Source organism: Telopea speciosissima, chromosome 8, assembly GCF_018873765.1.
Source record: "Telopea speciosissima isolate NSW1024214 ecotype Mountain lineage chromosome 8, Tspe_v1, whole genome shotgun sequence".
Lineage (NCBI taxonomy): Eukaryota > Viridiplantae > Streptophyta > Magnoliopsida > Proteales > Proteaceae > Telopea > Telopea speciosissima.
This window is the reverse complement of record NC_057923.1, coordinates 49,719,804-49,743,506: the sequence shown is the minus strand read 5'-3', so window position 1 is coordinate 49,743,506 and position 23,703 is coordinate 49,719,804. Positions and strand designations below refer to the sequence as shown.

General features: G+C 38.4%; 2 protein-coding genes across 2 annotated transcripts; both read right to left on the bottom strand.

Moving 5' to 3' along the window:
• Nucleotides 1–735: 735 nt before the first annotated feature.
• LOC122672397 lies at nt 736–1,254 on the bottom strand. Its single transcript, XM_043869879.1, has one exon. The coding sequence runs from the start codon at nt 1,252–1,254 to the stop codon at nt 736–738; it is 519 nt and encodes a 172-aa protein (XP_043725814.1).
• A 6,899-nt stretch (nt 1,255–8,153) lies between these two features.
• Nucleotides 8,154–22,135, bottom strand: LOC122671255 (phosphoinositide phospholipase C 6-like). The gene is made up of 9 exons (XM_043868380.1): nt 21,801–22,135; nt 21,282–21,478; nt 18,266–18,401; nt 17,930–18,178; nt 17,565–17,788; nt 17,336–17,453; nt 9,920–10,072; nt 9,755–9,841; nt 8,154–8,505 (listed from the first exon to the last, which is right to left on the bottom strand). The coding sequence occupies exons 1-9, from the start codon at nt 22,113–22,115 to the stop codon at nt 8,212–8,214; spliced, it is 1,773 nt and encodes a 590-aa protein (XP_043724315.1). The 5' UTR covers nt 22,116–22,135; the 3' UTR covers nt 8,154–8,211.
• Between the last annotated feature and the right edge of the window lie 1,568 nt (nt 22,136–23,703).

Here is a 23,703-nt window from a genome sequence, read left to right as displayed (position 1 = left end):
AACATTATAAGAGACATAGATTTCATTGGGAGATAGACACAATCTATACAATCCATTTGACATAGTGTAACAACCAACTTTATTCGAATTAAAAAACATTACAACCATATTGTTCTTTATTTCAAAGGAGTAGCCACACATGTCCAAACTAGAAACAAAAATTAAATTCCGTCTAAAAGAAGGTATATAAAAAGTGTCCTTTAACATCAAATTAAAACCACTATCTAGAATTAAAATGACATCTCCCACGAACTCTATGTCAACTTGTTCATTATTCCCCACGAAGAGCTTTGACTCATCCTTATTTGGTTTCCTCTTGCTTTTGAACCCCTGTATGGTAAAAGCAACATTATTAGTTGCACCACTATCTAGCCACCACGTACTTGATGGGGCTTCGGATAGGTTGGATTCACAAACAAAAGCCAAAGAATCAATACATGTACTCTCTCGTTTGGCTAACCAAGCTTTGTATTTTGCACAGTCCTGCTTTATGTGACATTTCTTCTTGTAAAAGAAGCAACGGTCACCTCCTTTCTTGAAAGGAACTTTCTTTGGACCCAAATTGTTAGTCTGACTGGACTCTTTGTTATTTCCCTGAGCATCCTTCTTGGAAGGATATTTGGACTTCTTACCTTTTGGGGTACTGGATTTAGAGGCAAACAAGGCTACATGGGCTTTGTCTTTCTTCAGTTTCTCTTCCTCAGCTACTGCTCTAGAAATCAAGTTATTAATGGGTCAAGTTTCATCAGCAGATCTATAGTTGGTCTTGATAATCCCAAATTCAGGTGGAAGGGTGTTCAAGGCTTGATGGATAATACAAGTGTCAAGAAATGAAACATTCAGGGCTTTGAGTTTGGTTTGGTAATCAACCATCCTAATGATATAATCTCTAACTCCTCTAGAACCATTATAAGTCATGTTAAAGAGTTCCTGCAGAAGGGTTCCTATTTCAGCATTAGATGAGACTCGGTACCTCAGTGCCACTGCAGCCAACAACTCCTTAGCAATGCAATTAGAAGGGAAACCACTTTTCAGATGCTCCTTAATGGTCCTCTTCAAGGACAACAAACAAAGACGATTACTCTTTGTCCATGCAGCATGTATTGTCTTATCATCATTAGCACTCCTGTCATCTAAGTTTGCTGGCTTGTCCATATGAAAAGATATATGAACATCAGCCGTCTCCATAGCAAACAAAAAACCCTCTTTCCATTTCTTGAAGTTTGTGCCCGTAAGAATCTCGATAGTAACCATATTGTTATTGACAGAAAAAGTGACTGAAAAAAAACAAAAAATGTATATTATTAGCACAATGTGAGTAATGTGTAACTTTAAAAAATCATATAAATACACTTTCTGGAGAATTCACAAGCATCACCATGTAAACACCTTTGGGCAGAATTCATGATATGCAGTTGCAATACCCTCCTCACACACCAGTGGCCATGAGAATATATTCTAATCCTCGACAATCTACCACCTTTGGGTGTATAGACATCTTGGATCAGTCAATCCTTAACCATATGCTGCATGTGTGACCCTCTAAGCACCAATACACAATCACCACTTTTGGGTGTATAACTATGCATTAGTACTAGAGAAATCCCATTACCATATGAGACCGATATTCCATAAACCCAATCAAGAGTGTCACTTTGGCGGTCACCACTTAATCAAATCCATGAAACTCTCTCATACAGGGACATATTTTATGTTAGTCACATAAACCATATTGTGTGTAATTTTAAACTATATGACAAGGGGCTAAATTGTCCAAAAATTACAATATGTGCCAGTCACATCATTTGAAAAGGTTTGAATTGCCAGCAAGCAATCAAACATAATTTAGCAAAAATGCTAGATTATAAAAGTGAACATTCTAACAATATAGAATCATGCATAAATCACATAATCATAGCAGAAAATTCCAGAATATTAATAAAAATTCCAGAAACCATGCAAAAGGGTAGAAAAGTAACAAAAAACCACTATTTTATAATTTTTTTACAAATCCTGAGGCATAAAATATACCTAAATTACATATCAAAATGTAAGAAATTCTGAGACGAAGCCAACGACAACTGAATCGCCCCAAACCGAGCTCCGACGCTCCCAGAAACGCCAGTCAAAGTTTGCATGTACAAAAACAGGCAAGGTCAAAGATTCCAGAATAAAAAAGGAATATTCCAGAATCAAAACGGGATCAGGTTTGGTTCGGTCCATTTCGGTTCACACACGTGAACCTGACCGGTCAACAGTCAATTGGGTCATGGGTCGACCCGACGGGTCACCCAACTGAGTCAACGGCCGACCCGAATGGGACAGTGGGTCGGGTTACCGGGTCGACCCAAATGGGTCGCGGTCTGGTTTTGGTTTGACCCAAGATGGACCGGACTCAGGTTCTCGGTCTGACCCAATGGGCCAGGTCTTCAGATACTGGGTTGACCCAAGCGGGTCAGGTCCTTTTTTCTTTTTTTTTTCCAAAAAAAAAAAAAAAAAAAACTTGCGAGCTAGTGAGATCACCCGCAGCCGTTCGCCGACGCGTGAGGCCCCGTTCGGTAGTAGCCGACGGCGATCCACACATCAAAATGCTCGCGTCGACGAGACCTATAAGCCCATATAGTCACTTTTACTTTTCACCAGTCGAAAAAATCAACAGTGGCCGAAAAACGTACGGATTCGACAGAAAACCCCAAGAATTTTTTTTTCAGTAGATTGATTCAAAACCACATGAAACGAAAGTCACAAAACAATCCATATAGGTTCATAATTTAATCTATATTGGCTCTGATACCACATATAAGAGTAAATCCAAACAGAATCGCATATAGACAAATTAAGAACACATCCAATATGTGACAGATTCGTTCTAGGGAGCGTACCTTCCTTCGGATCAATGGAGATGACGAAGAACGCAGCGGAATAGCACTTTAGTCTTCTCCGAAGCAAGGATCTTCTCCTCTAATCTCCCCTTTAGCACTGGCTCAATGGTAAAACCCCTTCAGTCTCCGTTTCGACAGAGTGGTGTTGCAATGTGTTGATCGAAGTTAGAAGAGGGACCTAGCTTTCCTTTTATATAGATTACCATAGATCCTCCCATTATAGATCTAACGGTGATCTGTGAGCCTACACTAGCTAGTCCATATTGGAAACCCTAAGATATTGCATATCTACCTTATTAGACCAACCCTTTAGAAATGACAGTTGCCACAATTAATAGAACCCACTAAATAGGAAGGAATATAGAATAGAAATAAAATATTCTAACATAGCCTGCATTGTAGCACAGAGAACATGCTCCCTTTTGAAATATAGGGAAAAAAATGACATACTACCCAAAATAACAATGATTATTTATTAAAATATCAAGTCAACATCAAGGAGACAAGAAAACCAAGTTGAAGTCCAATATAGGTCATTAGAGTTCCAAAAGCCTAATATCCAAAATTAAAAAAAAAATTGAAAAATAAATAAATGTTAAGTTAGATTTTGAACCCAAAATGGTTGTTGTTCCATCCAGAAGTAAACATAGTTCTCAGTTCTCACCGAGGCACCATTTAAAAAACCCACACACGCAGGAAAATAATAGGTGATATGACTATTTGAAATAGAATGACAAAGAAGCATATAAAGTAATGGTGCTTGACAACATATATGTTGCATCTCTCTCTCTCTCTCTCTCTCTCTCTCTCTCTCTCTTTCTCCCTCATAGCAAGCCACCATTGCAACGTGATCTTTGTACTCACATCAAAGCTCAACAACACCTTTTATAACGTACATTATTATAGTTATTTAGATAATTATTTAGGAAAGTTATTGAGAAATATGTGACATGAAGTTGTGGTTATTTGTTTTAGTAATTTAAGGAAATTATTGAAGTTGTATATGAAGTGGAGTTGTACATGGGAGATGTGGGAGAAGTTTTAGGAGTTAGGGTGGAGTTATAACTACTTGTTCAACTTTGCCTATTTAAGAGGCTAATATAAAATAAAAGATAGATTGAAAAATTATAAATTAATTCTTAAGAGAGGATTGGTGGCCTCCCAATTGCGCCAAGACGCCCGACTTCATCGATAAAGCCAAAATCCCTATTTTTTTCTTCATCTCTTCTATATTCTCTCTTACTTTTCTCTTTTTAATCTATTTTCTTTCCACCAAGAGTCGCACACATAACAAATGGCATCAGAGCCAGACATGGCAGAAGAAATCGATCGTCCGGGTCTATACGGGAATATCCCCCTTTGTTTAAAGGCTTAAAACAAGGATGCTTGGAAGAGATTTTTGGATTGATGAGTTATTGGCAATCGGTGGAAGCAACTTTCGAGTTATCCCAATAACATTTGGAATCCCAGTGGAAATTATTTTAATTTTTATTTGTGCACTTTTCATTTCCTACAATTGGTCTTGAGGACAAGACCAAATTTAAGGGGGATGGATTGTTATGTACATTATTATAGTTATTTAGATAATTATTTGAGAAAGTTATTGAGAATATATGTGACGTGAAGTTGGGGTTATTTGTTGTAGTTATTTAAAGAAGTTATTGAAGTTGTACATGGGAGATATGGGAGAAGTTTTAGGCGTTAGGGTGGAATTATAACCAATTATGTCAGGACACCGTTTTCGTCGATAAAACCAAAATCCCTATTTTTTTCTCTATCTCTATCTTCTCTCTTATTTGTCTCTTTTTAATCTATTTTCTCTCCACCAAGATTCGTGAACGTAACTTCCTTTGTTTCATTTGAATAAACCCTACTGAAGCTCGAACCTCCTCTTGCTTGCTCAAAAATGACTTGCAAATGTACTCTAAAAAAAAATACTTACATTTTTCTTTATTTAATTCTCTTCTGGATTTATAAAAATCCCATGGGGTAAATTACATGTACCTCCCCTAAGGTATGATCTTATTACACTTTCACCCACGAGTTTTGGGAAACTACACATACCTCCCCCTAAGGTTTGACCTAAGTAACAAAAACACCCACTTTGTTAACTGTACACTTTAGTTAATTGCTAACGGTAGCAATTTTCAAGATTTTTTATAACCAATATACCCTTGATGGGGTAAAATAACACTAATGCCCTCTTCTTCTTCTTCTTCCATTTTGATCAATTAAAACATAATTTTAACGTTTTCAGTCACTCAGTTAACGGAGTGAGTGTTTTTGTTACTTTGGTCAAACCTCAAGGGAGGTATGTGTAGTTTCCCAAAGCTCATGAGTGAAAGTGTAATTAAGTCATATCTCAAGGAAGGTACGTGTAATTTACTCCAATCCCATGTCTCCAATTCGAATGATATTAGGGTGTAATTCGATGTGTCTTTGTTAGATCAGATTTTTTTCCTGGATATTTTTTAGGGTTCAATATACTTTCGATTGAACTGCAAAATTTGGGTTTTTATTGTTAATCATGAATGTTTAACTGAACTGCTTCATCAATAAAACTCAATACTTCACGAATATAATGGGTTACTGTAGGTCAAATGGTAGAATGCATCATCGTTCATGTAATATCATTTTTGTTGTTAATGAATATTTAGAACTTGTCACTTGGTCTGTGTAGTTAGTTTAATTAGTGCCTTTCGAGCTTCTCAGAGAGAGAACCTGAGAAGATCCAACGCATATCTTCCAAGCTTCGATCTCAAGAGAGAGAGAGAGAGAGAGAACCAACGCAGGTCACTGCCTCAAGGTTCTCCAAGCCTTCAAAGGTTTCGATATTTCAGTCGAGAGGAAAGGCTCCAAAGTCGAGAATCCCAGGTTGAATTTACTTGTGTTTTTGGTTGGGAAATAAAAATTGCCAAGTTATGTGAAAAGTGAAATTCATTCTCATGGGAAAAACAATCCCCTTGCAACCAAACATCTATAATTATTTATATTGGAGAAAAAATTTCATTTTACGTCAAAATTTTACATTCCTCTTGCAACCAAACAGAGCCTTTGGGATCAATAAGGAAAATGGCATTTAAAATGCATTTTAACTAACTATAGGGCACCTACACTCTACCGATAGGATGCCAACCAATTGCGACAGCAATTATCTTCAGCCAACAGAGTTGATCTTGTCCTAAATCCTTGTTAAGACTAATCAAGTATCAATGTATATGTGACAAGTGGTGACAATAACAAATGTTTGATGTGGTAGTTTTTTTTTTTTTAATTAGGGTTGGTGAAATAGGGAATAATAAAAATGGGAAATCTTGTTGCAATCAAAGATGGTGAAAAAGAATTTGTAATCTTAGTTTTTTGCTCTCTTAATATAACACATTTCTTTTTGCCATTTCAGATGTGTACCTGAAAAGAGTGCAAGACACTGTCATCGAAAAGGTGCAAAATTTGCATCAGGGAAAAAAAAAAAAAAGAAGGGTGCAAGATAATGACAACTCTTGAGAAAAGTATTGTGGTAAGTCACTTCAAATTAGGGATCATCTAAAAATTTCTTTAAGTATGGGTAAAATTTGGTTTTCAAAATAATTTGAATTCTTACAACTTAGAACTCCTACAAAATAGAAACCCTTAAAAGATTGAAACTAATAAGGCTTTGGGAGGGTGATCGTTGCCAAGCTGTGTGGCCCCAATACCAGTGAGGGAGCCAATGAGAGCGGGTGTAGAGGCATCCAACAGGGGTGGGATTTTCATTTCACGAGGGATGGGGCCTAGGAGTCTTCTTTTTCCCTAAGACCTTTTATAAGATTCAAGCTTCTAAAACAAACATTGAACACCAAAATTGAAACTAAATAACTTAAGACAAGTAGTAAATTAGGAACCAAAACAGAACCAATACTGTACTCTATGTGGTACTCATACAAAGTCGATTTGGTATATTTTCTTCTCCTGTGAATGGTCTTAACGAATTTGGGTTGTTGGTCCTCTGGGACTGCGAGTGGAATGCATCTCTCAATCCTCTCTAATCAACTTATGTGTCTCCTTCCTCTCAGTTGGCTCTTTTGACAAACTTATGTCTATTTGGTTCTTCTCGATGATTGTTTTAACATGTTATTTTATTTGGGACACTCGGAACAAGGTTATTCGAAGATCAATTAAACCTGATTCTCTTTTAGTTCTTACGCAGGTGAATCGATGGTTGTGTAATCATAGCATTCCCCCCCCCCCATCAGAACTTAATGGATATTTCTCTTTCTGATTCATGGCTATTTGCTGATAATTGCTTAGCTAATCTCTCTATTCCTTGTTATAACCACTACATATTGATCTGTGCAGGAGTTGCTACCCAGCCTTAGTATCCTCTGCATGGGTTTATTGCATTTTGTTTCAAGGACTTATTGTGCTGATAGGCTGCGTACATTATGACCCTCCCCAGACCCCACAGTGGCGGGAGCCTCGTGCACTGGGTACACCTTTTTTTTTTATTGTGCTAATAGCTGCAGGTTTTGAAAGTTTGAAAAACAAAGCAGAAGCAAAGATAGCTAGTATTCTAGCAGGAATCAGCCAAGCACTAAAGGACCACTATTCGATAACTGAACTATGGTGCTACCACAAAGAGGTTCCCACAATGCTTAAACTCTTGCCAGACTTTTTTGTGTTAACTATGATGAATCGTCCGGATGACCCGCTGGTCCTAATTATCCAGCATTTAGCTTTTTGTACTCTCCTTGGAATACAGTCGTTTTGTACAAAGAACCCTGATGTAAATTTTGCCATCGTGGGCTGAACTTGTTGGACCATCTTTTCTTCTTCCTTCTTTGCATCCTATTGCCAGAGCCATCTTTTGAGATGAAGATTTACAATATGAAAAGCAAACATGAGCACACAAGCATATTGCGAAGCAAAAGAGTTGTTGGACTGTTGGTTAATAATATTTTTGATACACAAACATCACATTCAATATTTTGTCAACCAAACGATACCATTAGATAACTAATTCATTTCTTCCAAGATACTTTCATTTTCTTTCATCCACTTGCAGACAACCAAAAGCTTAAATTACAAGTAGCCTTCCTAGTATCTAATGACAATAAAAAACAAAAATACAAAAATATAAAGAAAAGGGCCTTACCCAGTGCACAAGGCTTCTGCCACTGTGGGGTCTGGGGAGGATCATAAAGTACGCAGCCTTACCCCTGTCTACAATGGACCAACCTTTACCATTGCATCAAGGCGCACTCTCTATGTGGGAAGAAATACAACCAAAGATACAAAAATATATGGGAAAAAATACAACCAACTGTACACAAAAGGGGGGAAAAAACCAAACTCAAACAAATTCAAACATCATAAGAAGCTTTACAGACTTGTACTTCTCACCCTTGCGGTTAAATAGTGGAACTGCTCGGATACCTGGCCTCAGCTCTGAAACTGGAAAACATGTCTGTCCACCAAAGTCATCTCTTTCATTCATGTCATACTCGTATACTTCAATTCGAAGCAAAGCCAGTTCTGGTACTGTCAGTGGGAAAGTAAATTCTTCTTCCCAAACAGGGTTCCAGTCATCCTCTTTTGTCTTTGTTTCCTTCATCTTGGAATCTGCTGGCACTCCTGCTATCCCAACCTGCCAAACACATTGTTAGGTTGGTATGCAGGATTCTCATTTGAAACTGTATTAGAGCTCTACAAGAAAACTTGCTGAGAAGACAGACCAATCACTTGCTAGATATCAGCATAATGGTCAATGAAATCCAAAGGTACCATAATATCATCATTTCACATTTCCACTAATCAAGGCAGAAAATAAACTCTTCCAATATTTGAAAGTTGGTTTTAGTATCATGACATGTCAGATGGAAGGCTGACTGTGGCCTATCTGGATTTTGGATCCTTGGCTGAATACTGTAGCCAAAAGCTTTGCCTTCAAATTTTATAAACCATCTCAACCTGATTCAGTTTCCTACAGGTTTTCAAACATCGCTTTTCAATAGTTTTCCAATGCTTCATCAACCTCATCAGCAAGTGCATTAGGCTCAGACTTTACATATGAAGCAGAGCAGGTTGGGGCTATTAATTCACAAAAGTTGGGGTGCTTTGTAAATCATGAGGCTGATATGGATTAAACTGATCTTCCAACCAACTCCTGAGCATGTTTCGTCGATCAACAAAATTATTGGTGGGCATAAGTCTACAGTTGTAGAAAAAGAAAAGAGGAAAAGGGGGGGGGGGGGGGGTTGAGCAAACAAGACTTTCAAACAGACAGCCCAAACACTCAATCCTATCATCAGAAGCCATATGGAGAGTTATAAAGCTTCCACAACAATAATAGTCACCAGGTTTATCCATATCATCAAGGGCTATAAACTTACAGGATACAAGAATTTCTATATATAAAATTTCCATGTCCCAGTTACATTACTCCCCCCACCCTCCCTTTTTCCTTTGGATAGAAAACAAAAGCATTTAATTGCAACACGATTATGTGAGGAATAAGGTAAGATTCATAGTATACAACAACTCTAAGCCAAAACCACAAAGAAAAGATATACAAAGAACTAGTCGACAAGGTAAGGTCCCAAATAAAAAGAATTTGCCATTCACCCCCTTTCTAGCCAACTCGTCAGCTATTGAATTGGCTGTGACCAGAGTCTCCCAGAAACCACTTCAAGTTACACATCAGATATTTAGGAGCAGATGACAAATCATTCTACAACAATGTAAGGGTTCTTTCAACGTAACAGAGATTGGAGAATAACATTAAGTTTGTGCCATCCATTACCATATCCAATTAAACAAACTGCAGCAAGCTTGATGCTAATCAGAGAAATAATGTTATAATGTAAAGCATACATTTTGAACTTAATATCCCTTACCCTTGTATAGAAATCTGGAGGGGAGTATGTATCGAAATGTGTTGGACTGAATTCCAAACGCCATCCATCCCCCATGTAGACTCTCACCTGTTCAGTGATATTAGAGCTCTAATCAAAGTTCATTCAACAAGAGAAATTAACAGTAACATAAAGCCCATTACTCACCTTCAAAGTTTTCTTAACTGGCAACTTTGCTTTGGGATCAAAAACATCGCTATGAGGGTCAGCCCTCATCAGAAAATCAGGTTTTTTAACATAACCACACCCTCCATTGGATCTGAACATACCATGCATCAACCAGAGTGATTTTCCATATCCCTGTGTCACACAAGGACAAATATGTTGGCCTTAGCAAATATAAGTGTATCACTATAACTAACTCAATGAAAGTAAAAAAGTCCTTCCAGAAGCAAAATTTAACTGTGCAATTCAGAGAGAAAGAGGGAGTACAGACTGGAACAAAAGATTGCATGTCATAATGTAGAATGGAAAAACTATAGGCAATCCACAACTAACTAGAACTGAACATAGGTGAAGGAATAAAATTCTGGCTGGTTCATCAATTGATCAAAGCATCAACAATGATCACTAATATTATCATGTACATGGTAATGTAAGACTAGAATACTAGTCCCAAAAACCCACAAAAATTTGAAATAAGAACAAACTCAGAATTAGAAAGTTAGGGTTTTTAGCCAAACCAGCCAAGTGATGATCACCCAACTTCAATCGAGTGTAGATGATGTTAAGGGGAAGCTTGACTCCAAATTAGGTTCAGTTCTGATGGCCTGATGTGGAGATTTCAGTGAAACACTAAAATAGAAGGTTATGAGAAAACCTCCAAAACGGTCCTGTTCTTGGACTCCAACAGTAGCCGAGTGTTGGCTTGGTGATGGAAGCTTGGTCTGCAATTTGGGTCAATTTTGATGGATAAAAGTGGAGATGGAAGGAGAATAAAAATAGAAGGTAAGTGGAATTTGGAGGTTTCAAGCTGTGGAATGAGGTGGAAGTGAAAATCGAGTGGAGGGAATGGTAGGGAGAAACTGTGTTTCAAAGGTTTGGTGAAGATTCGGAGGTGTTATGGAATTAGAAAGTTACAGCCAGAGGAGTTGCAAAGGTGCAGCAGCAGCTTCAATCGATGGTACACTTATTGGAGATTGGTTGAGATTTTATGATTTTGAATATTTTTTAATTTGATTTGCTTGGTTGTATAGATAAGATCATAGTAGCTGTAGATAAGCTTCCTTTCTTAGAATCCTTTAATTCTTACCTGTAGATAAGGATTGCCTTGTTGGCTTCCTTGATTTCATTCATTTGATTTGTATAAATATATCTAAATCTAATAATATAATCATCCTATTCCAAACAATTTGAATACTTTCTTAACATGGTATCAGCCTAAAATCGATTCTACATCCATTACTCAGTTTTTTTTCAAACTTTCCTCTACTCCATGGCTTATTCTGCTACCATTGCTTCTGCTGGCGCCGATGGTTCCTCACCCTTTTTCCTACATACATCACTCTGATAATCTTGGAGCCATTCTTGTTACCCAGACTCTGGACGGTGGCAATTACCCCTCTTGGAGTCATGCAATGCGCATGGCACTTGAAGCCAAACACAAGCTTGGTTTTATTGGTGCTTCTATAACCAAACCAACTGTTGAATCTCCTATCCTTCCTCTATGGACCCGCTGCAACAGTATGGTTCTCTCATGGCTAGCCATTGCTCTTGCTCCCGACGTCGCCAATAGTGTCTTATATGCATCATTGGCCCGTGATGTTTGGGTCGATCTTCAAGACCGTTTTTCTCAAAAGAATGCTCCACGGATTTTTGAGATCCATCGTGCAATCTCTAATCATCGTCAAGGCAGTTCAACATTGGCTTCTTATTACACCATTATCAAAGGCCTTTGGGATGAGCTTGCTTCATATAGCTCATATCCCGATTGCACCTGTGGAGTTCTTCAACATCATTCTGACCTTCTCGAACGAGATCAATTGTTAGAATTTTTTACGGGTCTCAACGACTCCTACACTAAAATTCGCAGTCAACTACTTATGATGGATCCTTTACCAACCATCAATCGTGCTTACTCTCTTCTCCTTCAGGAAGAACGTCAAAGGTCTGTTCTTGCAACACCAGATTCATCACTGAATCAATCCGCCCTTGCTGCTGTTGGTGGTCGCTCCAACTACAAATCTGGTAAACCAAAGCCGCACTATCACTGTACTTTCTATGGACTTGATGGCCATTCGGAGTCCTACTGCTTCAACAAGTATGGATACCCCCCCCCAAAAGATGCCCACTATCCACTCCCTTGCGGCTTCTGTTGCAACTCCAAACATGGCTCCATCATTTACAACAGACCAGTATAACCAGATTCTTTCACTCTTTCAATCTGGTAATGTTACACCATTGGCAAATGCTGCAGGAACTTTCCCCATCTAGGTCACTGATTCCAGCGCTACCCACCATATGGCATCGGACTCCTCGTTCTTTCTAAATGGCACTCTTATACCTCATTCGTCTCCCATCATATTACCTATTGGACATCGAACCAATGTCACACACATTGGTTCCTGTCTCCCCATACCCACCTTGCCTTTATCTAACGTTCTCTTTGTTCCCTCTTTTGGTTTTAATCTCCTTTCAGTTCCTCAGATTATTAAAACCCTTCATTGTTCTGTGTTTTTTTACTCATCTCACTGTATTTTTCCGGACCTACAAAGAAGGAGATGATTGGATTGGGTAAGGCGCATGGTGGACTTGACATATTGGACGTATCCCCTTCAACTATTACAGGTTTGCAGTGACCACGGTCCATCCCTCTTGATCTTTGGCATGCCCGCCTGGGGCATCCCTCTAATTCTGTTTTTCCTTTTTTAAATAAATTGGACTCTACTATCACTATTTCAAAACAACATTTTTGTTCCATTTGTCCATTAGCTAAACAAACCCGCCTACACTTCCCCTCAAGTGTGACTTCAACGAATGCATGTTTTGACTTAATACACTGTGATATTTGGAGACCATATTTCATACCCGCTCTATGTGGTGCTTCATATTTTCTTACTATAGTAGATGACTTCTCCCGATGCACTTGGACTTATCTCTTAAACCATAAATCTGATGCTTGGACACATCTACGGAATTTCTTTCTCATGGTTAAAACATAGTTCAATTGTTCCATCAAACAATTAAGAACAGACAATGGTCGGGAATTTTTTAATCATGCCTCAAAAGATTTTTTTTACCACTCACGGGATAGTGCACCAACACAGTTGCGTCGACACCCCCCAACAAAATGGGGTAGCCGAACGCAAACACCGCCACCTGCTTAATGTAGCAAGAGCTCTATCCTTTTAAGCTCGCCTACCACCCGAATTTTGGGGTAAGTATATTCTTACTGCAGCTCATCTCATAAACCGCCTTCCTTCCCATGTGTTACAAGGCAAGTACCCTCTCCACATTCTAACTAGCAAACCACCTTCTTATAAGCACCTACGTACATTTGGATGTCTTTGTTATCGACACAATCACAACACCATTAAACACAAGTTTGACCCTCGTGCATCCCCTGGGGTTTTCATTGGTTACCCCTATGCTAAAAAAGGTTACAAGGTGTTTGATCTTGAGTAAAAAAGGTATACATCAGTTGTGAAGTCACATTTATAGAGGACAACTTTCCTCTTTCCAACCACCCCAACCCCACAACTCCTAATTTTATGCTATCCCTACCCATTCATGACACAACTGATCCCTACCCAACAACCGTCCCACCAGCCACTTCAACCCCACCCAACATTACACCACCACCATCCCCACAAGCTGCACCACCATCCCCACCAGCTGCACCACCAGCATTATCATCCCCACCAACAAAACCAACACCCCCACCTGCCCCTATGCTGCCTCCCTACCCCTGTCGTGAACGGAATCCCCCAAAACGTCTTGAAGACTACCAATGCTATGCCTCCCACTCCACGTCATCTCCTTCTAATGCAGGTACTCTATCCCCCATTATTTCTTCTCTTAATTATGACAAACTCTCATCCTCTCATTTCAAGTTCATCAAATGTTTATCTGCCATTAAAGAACCAACCAGCTTTGTCAAAGCATCTCTATCACCCGATTGGAAGGAGGCCATGCATGCAGAAATACTAGCTCTTGAGATCAATAACACTTGGACTCTTATGCCATTACCACCATCCAAGAAACCCATTGGTTGCCAATGGGTATACAAAATCAAACGGAAATCGGACAGTCGTATCGAGCGTTACAAAGCCCGCTTGATTGTTAAGGGTTACACACAAACTGAAGGCATCGATTTCCATGAAACGTTTGACCCTGTAGCGAAACTCGTTATAGTTCGCACTTTACTAAGTGTTGCAACTATCAAGGGGGGGTCTCTCTATCAACTAGACGTTCAAAACGCTTTTTTACATAGCAATCTGGACAAAGAGGTATATATGACATTACCACCTGGATATAAAGGAAAGGGGGAGAATGTGGTCTGTCGTCTCAATAAATCCCTATATGGTCTAAAACAAGCATCGCGGAACTGGTTTGCAAAATTCTCTAAGGTTCTTGTACAGCTTGGTTTACCCAATCCAAAGCCGATTATTCCCTTTCCTTTAAAGGGCATGAAGCTATTGCCATCTTTGTGTTGGTGTATGTCAACGACATATTGATTGCAGGTCCTAACACCACAGCAATTTCCATGTTGAAGACTACTCTACATCAACAATTCCGCATAAAGGACCTTGGCCTAATAAAGTATTTTCTTGGCCTTGAGGTGGCCCACTCTAACCAAGGGCTTTTTTTAAATTAACGACAATATACCCTGGATATTCTTTCTGATGTTGGATGCACTGCAGCTCGCCAGACTACTTTCCCCATGGAACAACATCTTAAATTGACCACATCTATGGTGAATTACTTCCAAATGTAACACCATATCGTCGATTGATTGGACGACTCATTTATCTAACCATCACAAGGCCCGACATTGTGCACTTTGTAACTCTATCGAGTAAATTCATGCACCAACCAAGGCAACCACACTTGGATGCTGCTCATCGGCTTCTCCGGTATTTGCACGGTACGGCCGGCCAAGGGATCATATTATCAGCCTCTAGTTCATTATCACTTCAGGCTTATTGTGATTCTGATTGGGCCAGTTGCCCAATGACATGCCGATCTACTATAAGTTACTAAATTTTTCTTGGTTCTAGCCCAATCTCATAGAAGTCCAAGAAACAACACACCGTTTCCCGCTCTTCGGCTGAAGCCAAGTACCTTTCTATGGCAGTGACCTTGTGAACTACTTTGGTTGAAAACTTTGTTATACGATTTGGGTATTTCTACGACATAGTCGATTCCCCTATATTGTGACAATCAAGCGGCTCTCCATATTGTTGCTAATCCCGTCTTTCATGAGCGTATCAAACACATAAAGATTGACTATCACATCGTTCGAGACAACATTCAAAATGGGCTTCTTCGTACATAATATATTCCTAGTCATTCCCAAATAGCTGATCTCTTCACCAAAGCTCTTGGGAAAGATTTATTTCTACAACACAAGGCCAAGTTGGATGTTCTTAACATTCACAACCCAACTTGAGGGGGAGTATTGGAGATAAAATCTCAACCGAGATTTTATGATTTTGAATATTTTTGAATTTGATTTGCTTGATTGTATAGATAAGATCATAGTAGCTATAGATAAGCTTCCTTTCTTAGAATCCCTTAATTCTTTCCTGTAGATAAGGATTGCCTTGTTGGCTTCTTTGATTTCATTCATTTGATTTGTATAAATATATCTCAATCTAATAAGATAATCATCCTATTCCAAACAATTTGAATACTTTCTTAACAACACTCAACAACAGCAATCATAATGAGAAACAACTTGCTTCAGCCTTGAGTGATGATCTCCGGCAACAGCAGCAACAACACCCAAATGGCTTTCTGGGTAGAGGAATGATCACAACAGTCTTGGCTCGATGGAGAAGAAAGAGAATGGAGAAGGTGACAGTAGAGGGGTTGGGATAGATGGATTTGGCTCTCCCAGCTAGGCTCCTTCAGCCCTTCAAGTCACACACAACTTGAGAAACAATCATGCTTACAGCAAAGCAAAATTCTCATTCAACTATGTAAATCGTGAGGTGTGGCCTAAACAGCCTTGCTATAAATAGAGGGCAAGACTTGCACCTCAAATAAAAGAAAAATAGAAACTTGACAAGATAACTTTGACATAAAAATTAGAAACTACTCTAATTAACTTGACTAAACTAAATTAGAAACATAATAGGATCTTCACTCCTTCAAGTGATCCCCACCATAAGTGAATATCAGCCCACACTTGAAGTCACAAAATATTGTCAATAACTTGACAATTATGCCCCCATGAATCTGGGTTTGAGAGACCAGCAACTCCCAACCCTATTGGACTGGCCCAACTTAAAGTTGGTTGGCCCTATGGCCCATTGGGTTGGTCCACCAGTTGGTGAAGTGAACCAGCCTTCTCCCATGAGTTCCCTTGGAATATTTCTTGCCAAATAGCTTGGCTTCTGCATCACATGGGAGTGAAAATAATTGAGTTTAGGCTCTGAAATATGACACAGCCAATCTAGAGTATATCCTATCCATCCAACAGTGCGGATTACCAAATCACCTTTTCACATGGGAAAACAGAATTAATTGAACCATACCAGGAGGCTTCCCTAGGTAGGCCAACAAAATACCTTTTTCCTTACTATTATTATGGGAGACTTGCAACATGTTTGGTTCGGTTTAAGAGTAAAATATCAAATAAATTACTCACGACCAGCCTTGTATTGCATTTCCATCAATGCCTTCAGAAAATAAATGAGCACAAATCCCTGCAGAATTTACCAGCTTAATCATCAATTATTTAGGCTTCATTTGTTTCTAGTTAAAACCCCCCGAAAAGGAAAATTTTCAAGTAAAATATATTTCCCTTTTTTAATATTGATTTTACCCGAAGTTTTTCCTTTTGCATGGTTTTCACTTGGAAACAGAAAAGCCAAAATAAAATATAGATACCTATAGTAAATTCAGGCACCATGGCTTTTACTCTGTAATGAAACAATTTAGACCATTCAAAAAGAAGAGAGAGTAAGCTTGTAACAAAAATTACCATATTAGTCCCTAAAATGTTGTTGTTTCCTGATACAAGTTTGGACTTTGAGAAGCCCCAGTGGACTTATTGGTACATCATTCCATATAAACCTAAAATCTTAGACACAATGTCCATCTAGTTCCAATCTCTACAAATCAGGAGCTATAAGAGATGATCTTTTTACAGATGTATTCTCAATTTTGAGTTTAACTTCAACGAGAAAGTGTAACTGCAAATTGGACCAGATGAAACCAATATCTATAGAACATTATGTACTTCTGAACTCCCTTTTTGATGAAATGAAGTACAATGTATTCACACTTTGGAAGTGAACTATGGAATGAAGTACAGTTAGCATCACATTAAAACTAAATGAAAATTTCCACAAAAAATATACGGGTCAATTTGGATACAATAAATTAGAATCTAACCTGCATATTAAATGCGACCATTTGAGCTCCATGCATCCATCCTATCAGAGGCTTGTAATTTGAGGAGTCAACACGAGTACCCTTTGGGTATACCCTCAGAATATTCTTCTGGGTGAACCTATAAATATTAATGCCAAGCATTATAATCAATCAAGTTGGAGAAACATAAAATTGAAATAAGAACCAAAACCCTTGGGGTAAGTTGACATGTTAGAAGTGTAAGAAATACCTCACAACTTCAGTTCCACGAGATACTGTAACATTTTCAAGTTCTAGTTCACTCAAACTAAGACGTCTAACTTTATCAGGCTCCACAATTAGTGCCATTTTCAAACCCCCCTTAGGTTTCCCGGCAGGAATAGTAATTAGACTCTTGTATTGAGGTGCTCCTATCCGGCGTGAATAACGAAAACTGTCATCCATATCTTCATCATCTTGAGGATCACAGTCACTCTGCCAGTCATTAAGTGTAAAATTCTAAGAACAAAGGACATAAGAGGTCTTTATCCAAAAAGGAAAAAGACAAGAGTCAGCAATTATTGCACATAGGAAAAGTAAATGGTAATGCGAGGTAGATTTAATGTGGCTGCACACCTTATCATCTGCAGATTCAAATTCACCCATTGGGTCTGAGACCTCCTGCTCCTCTGAATCATCATCGGACAAATCCGTTACTTTTTGTGAGTTACTTCCTTTGTCCTGGAATGTCTGTGTTTCAAGGTATTCTTTTGGTGGTTTGGTTGAAAGAATAATCCGATATTTCAATACTTCTGGTGAGGGGAATTCCACTAAAAAATCCGACTCAGGGTAGAACAACATTTCTCCAAATGTTTGAGTGACCATCTAGAAAAACAAATTATTTGCAGTCACGAGAAAGCTGTTCAAATGAACGAATTTAGTTAAATTCAACACAGAAAAATGGACACTCACCTCAGCTACTTTAGCCTGAAGATCTGGAGTAAGGTGGTCTTCAAGTGTTATAATGACGGGGTATGGCGATGTAGAAAAGGCATGCTCTTTAATGGACCTCAAGCATTGGATGAGTGACACGGGGGTAGTCAGGGTCCTACAGTTAAGGAGAAACTCAGACAGTTCAACAAAACCAGGAAACAGACTTGAACAAAAGAAAAAAATAGAAGTGTCCATATACTTGCAATCAATGTCAAACCTAATGTGCTTCTTCTAGTATAATTCATAGTTCATACACTAACCAAGTGTGTTATTGGGTGTCTTGAAATGGCCAGTACCAATGTGATTATTCACACTAGTTTCTTCAGAATTTTTTCTTTTTTCCAGGAATAATGACCAAAACATTGTCAGGCAGAAATTTGTATGATTGGAGAGTCCAAATCTCAACAATATCTCATTGATAAACTAGCTAAAACAAGACACTCTTAGAAGAACCTCAGATAACAAACCTTAATTAACCATAAAGCAATGTGTGGGCTATATATACTGGGATCAGATCTAGTAATCAACCATATAATTATTTATGTTGCTTGATATTATAAAAGACATGTTGGAGATCATACTCTGCCTCCAAAAAATGGGCCACATATGTGATTCACAATTGGAGACATTGAAGTGACCTGATGAATGCCTTTATAGAGTTCTGCAAAGGTGATTTCTTTGATCTGTGGAGCAAGGACATGTTCATCTTCCAAACCCCCAGAAAGGGAGAGATGACAGTTAAAAGCACTACCAATACAATTAGCTTGATTGATAGTACATAGTGCTCTCAGAGGCATTTCATATCTATAGGAGAGGGTTATTTTGAGAGAAAAGGGGAGGGGGTTCCTTACTAGAGGACTTACATTTTAGTAGGCAAGGGACTGATCACTGATGAAGTTCTTATTGCAAATGAATTCACTGATTGTTGCTGAGAAGAAAAATTCCCGGTATGATATGTAAGCTAAATGGAGAGAAGGCTCACAATCATGTCAATTAAGACTGCCTTTAATAAATGATAAGGAGGATGAGAAATAAGGTGAAGTGGAGAAAAGGATGGAGGAATGTTATTCACCAGCAGGTTTTCTATCCTCATCAAAGTAGACATGGAAAGTCTTTTGCAAGCTCAAGGGTCCTACGCAAGATTATCCCATGTCCTTGCTTCCTCTTCATCTTAGTCGCAGAAGTTCTCCGCAAAATGATGACGAAGTTAATGGACTATGGTTTGTCTGTTTTAGATTTCAGTTCCCAATCTCGAGAACCCTCGTCTCACATTCATTATATGGATGACAACTTGCAATTTGTGGGACATCACAGAGTAAATTCAGATATTTTCTGTGTTTTGAGGTACCTGTGGCTTTGAAGCTATTTCTGATCCAAAGCTAATTTCCCTTAGAGACTTCTACTTGCAATGAGGATGCTGAGACACAAATCTACAAGCCCAGAACCTTCAATGTAAGGTAGGCCCTTTCTCCTTTTGGTGTACGAGTGTGTTTCTGAGTTTCTTTGAGGTGGTTTACAAAAAGCAGAGCATATGGGACTTGATCATCAAGAGAACAGAAAAGAAGCTAACAGCATGTAATGGACAGTAACTGTTCAAAGGGGGCAAAATAAGTTTGATCAGAGAAGCAGTACCTACATTCAAAGGGGTTTAGATCACTCTGATCCAAGCAGTACTAGCCAGCATACATGTCCATGCCCTTTCTATCTTAATTAGGATTAGGGAAGGGAATCAAAGGTTCCATTTCTGGAAGGGAGTCCTGCACTGCTGTGGCGAAAGGAGGGGTGGAATTATACAGAGTTATCCGTTCTATCATAGTGGTTATGGACATTTTGTACAGAACCGATCAGTCTGGAGAATTGCCATGGCAATGAAGTATGGAAGCCTTAAATAGAATATAGCAGCTAATAATGTCTTCAAACAACATAGTAGAGTGGTGGTGGGAGATCGTGCCAAAATGCAATTCTGAAAAGACAGATGATATCCTGATATTCTTCCCATGGAAGTTGCTTTACCTGAAATCTTTGAGATAAACACGAACTAAGAAGCTATTGTGGCATTATGTTAAGGTAAATGTGTTCCCATCAGTTTGTTATATTCTCATGACTGGAGAGTTAATCAAATAATTCAGCCGCTCCAAGTCTGGAAGGCAAAATCAGTCATGCAGGGGAGCACGTTGGAAGAGTTTGGGAACTGTCCAATACAGGAGTGTTCGGTGCTTCAGAGGGCCCAAGGTTTCCTACTCTTCTACCAGATTCTATTTAAATAAAAGGTTTTCCAACCAAAATCCAGCTTCTCTTGCATACAGCAGTTAAAGATAGTATTCTCAATATTAAATAATTGATTTTAAGGTGTTTCTGTCTGTTAAATGCTTATCATCTCAGTTTAGGGACTGCAGAAAATGCTTGTCATCTTCTGAATCATTGTTCCTTGACTTTTGAAGTTTGAATAACCTGATGGGTGAAAGGGTCTGTGTTGATAAAGAAGTCAGTGCTTGGCTTCTGTGGGTAAAAGAAAACACAATTGGGCTTTAGTAATCATGCCAACCGACTTTTTGTGTAGCCATGACAGCTAAGGAGAGGTATTTTCTTGGGCATGAAGAAGCAAGTTCTTGGCTTCTGTACGTTGACCCACTTTTAGGTCGCCGTGACAGCTAAAGAGAGGTTGATTCTTGGGTTTCTACATGTAAAGTGTTTTTTGACCTATCTGTTCAGCAGATTGGGAAAGGATGGAAGTCTTCACTAGATCCACATACTCTGCAACTTAAAAATAGAGTCTTTCCTTTCCCAAGCCGATCTACCCATTCAAAAATTATTTTTATAGCTGCTTACGAAGGCACAAATTAAGCACATGAAGCATAAGGTTATGAGGAAATAGTACCAGAACCACACAAAAAGTAAGAAATTCAAAAGTGAAACAGTATTCTTTTCCTTAATGGATGTCTTTAGACATAAATTTTATACTTCATGATTCCTATTTGGATTTCTTTAGACATACCCTCCATGAAGGACAAGCACATCATCTTTCTTAGAATTTGGCCATATGTCCAGCTCAATTACTCTTACACCTCTCTTCAGTGCCTTTATTATTGGAACATCGCTGCAATCACTACTAAGTTGGTTCCCAGTCAGATAAGAGTTGTGGCCTGTATAGATGAAATAATGGGACACTGGAGCAGTCATATCTTGATTAACCTGGAATGACAAATATTTGTCAAGTATAAAACAACAATGCCCACATACCAAAAAAAAATCTCTCAGTTATTAACTAAACACAACAAAACAAACCCATATGAAAAAAAAAAAACCAATAAGAACAGTAAAATTCTGGATTCTTTTGATCACTGAATGCATAAGAAGTGACAATGTATTCTCATTTTCTTACTTCTCTAACTTTAAAACAAGTCATCTAACTTTGACTTGCCACATTCTGAGAGAACTTGGAAAGGGTGGAACGAGATAAACAACAATCCCAGAAGTCAATGAAAGAGAAACCAAGAGCAAGAACATATATTACCTCATTTTTAATGGGTGCATTGAGATCATCAGAGAAAAGGAAATGGAAGAAATCGTCAAGATTGAGAGTAAGCCTCGTGTATCTTGTTATGCTACGTCGTAGCTGAACAACTTGCTGAATGATATTCTCTGCATCAGCGATTGTCGCATTAACATCACCTTGAACCTCAACCAAAAAACGACGAAGCAGCTCAGCTGTCATATAATTCCCCCTTTCGGAGTATTTCTTGAAAGCATTTCTCACGTCCGCTGGAGGCCCTGCCTCGCTATTCCTGAACTTCCTCGTAAAGCAGAAAAACATCTTATAGCTCCCCATTTCCCTCTATATACTCTCAAAACTCTTAAAAATCAGAATTTAACTCCACACAGAGCTTTCTCCTTCGATTTTACTGCTCATAAATAAGATAATAAAGTGAAAGATCTCTAAAAATTCTTCGTTTCTCTTTTTTTCCACTCTGCTACTCTTCCTTCTTCTCTGTAGACCGATCGGTCGCAGCAAAGACCCAAATCTGAGGTAGTCCGTCGAATTTCCACGGCGTTGACGCAGATCGATCCAAATTGATTAACGAAATCTGTCTGGTACGAGAATCATCAGAAGCGAAAAACCTTGATTTTCAGATACCGGAACTCCTCTGCATTCAATTAATAATGGAATGCTTTGGATTCTGAAATCGACATTTTCAGAGTTCCTTCTCAACACCTCCATCTCCTCTCCGTTTCGTTTTTTTTTTATTATTTATTATTACTTTTCTTTTCCCACAGATTTTTCCTATTTTCTATTCTGTTTTTGATTTGCTTTCTCATCTCTGAGTTAGTTGACTGTATCTTTCCCGCCTTTTTTCAATTCCTCCAACCAATAAAATCCTCGTTTTTTCCACGTGCCAATAACTATTCCATCTAAGTTTTAATCGATCAATACTTATCGAACGACTAGGATTGCATGTTTCTAATAACCTGAGTAAGGTTGATCAAGTGGTTGTAAATGCTGTCAAAAGAAGGCTAGTGGATCAAAGGAACCGTCTATTTCCCTTTTGATTTTAATCTTATCTATAAGATAACAGAAATATTGACCGTCCAATCAGCATGATCAGAAAGAACAGGTGAGGGGGTGACATACACGATAACGTAACCCCATAATCGCATCTGTAAAGAATGATGACTCGAAGTCCTTTATTTTATATTTTTTTGTTTTTTATTTTTTAAAGAAAAACTCATAGAAGTCCCTAGGGAAGGTGGGAACTAGGAAGGAAGAAGTCGTATTTTTTTTAAAAAAAACAAAAAGTCGAGTTGGATTACTTGGGTAAGTTGGGAACTGGGAATGGGTAGAGTGGTAGAGTCGTAGACACACTTATCAATTAAGGGAGTAAATGGATCGGATTCGGCTTGGATACGGATCGGATGTGATCAGATCTGGAGAGTCCCTGGCCGAATACATATCTCTAAACAGATTTGGATGCAGATCGAATTTGAATTTTCAATCATTGGTTTACATCTCTTCCTTGCGTAACCCGGACCTTCCTCTCCCTAGCGGATACAATTCACACTCAATCTATGTCTCTTAGATCATGATTCTCTTTTCCTCATATTCTAGAACCGGTTGAATCTTCAAAAACAATCAAGATCATATTTACTTAATTTTTTATTATTAAGTATTCGAATTTTTTTTGGGGATTTTATCAGAGTATTCATATTTTTTTTTCCGGATATCTCTAAACGAATAGAGATATCCCTAAACAGATTAGGATTAGGATTTTTGGTTATCCATTGACATCCCTAATATCAATGCTTGATGGGAAAATCTATATCGTAATGACAAGAGTGAATTAAGAAATTGTAATTTTATTTTCTTGTTCTTTTAATTTTTAAGATAAGATATTTTTTGGAATGAGAAAAAATCTTGTCAT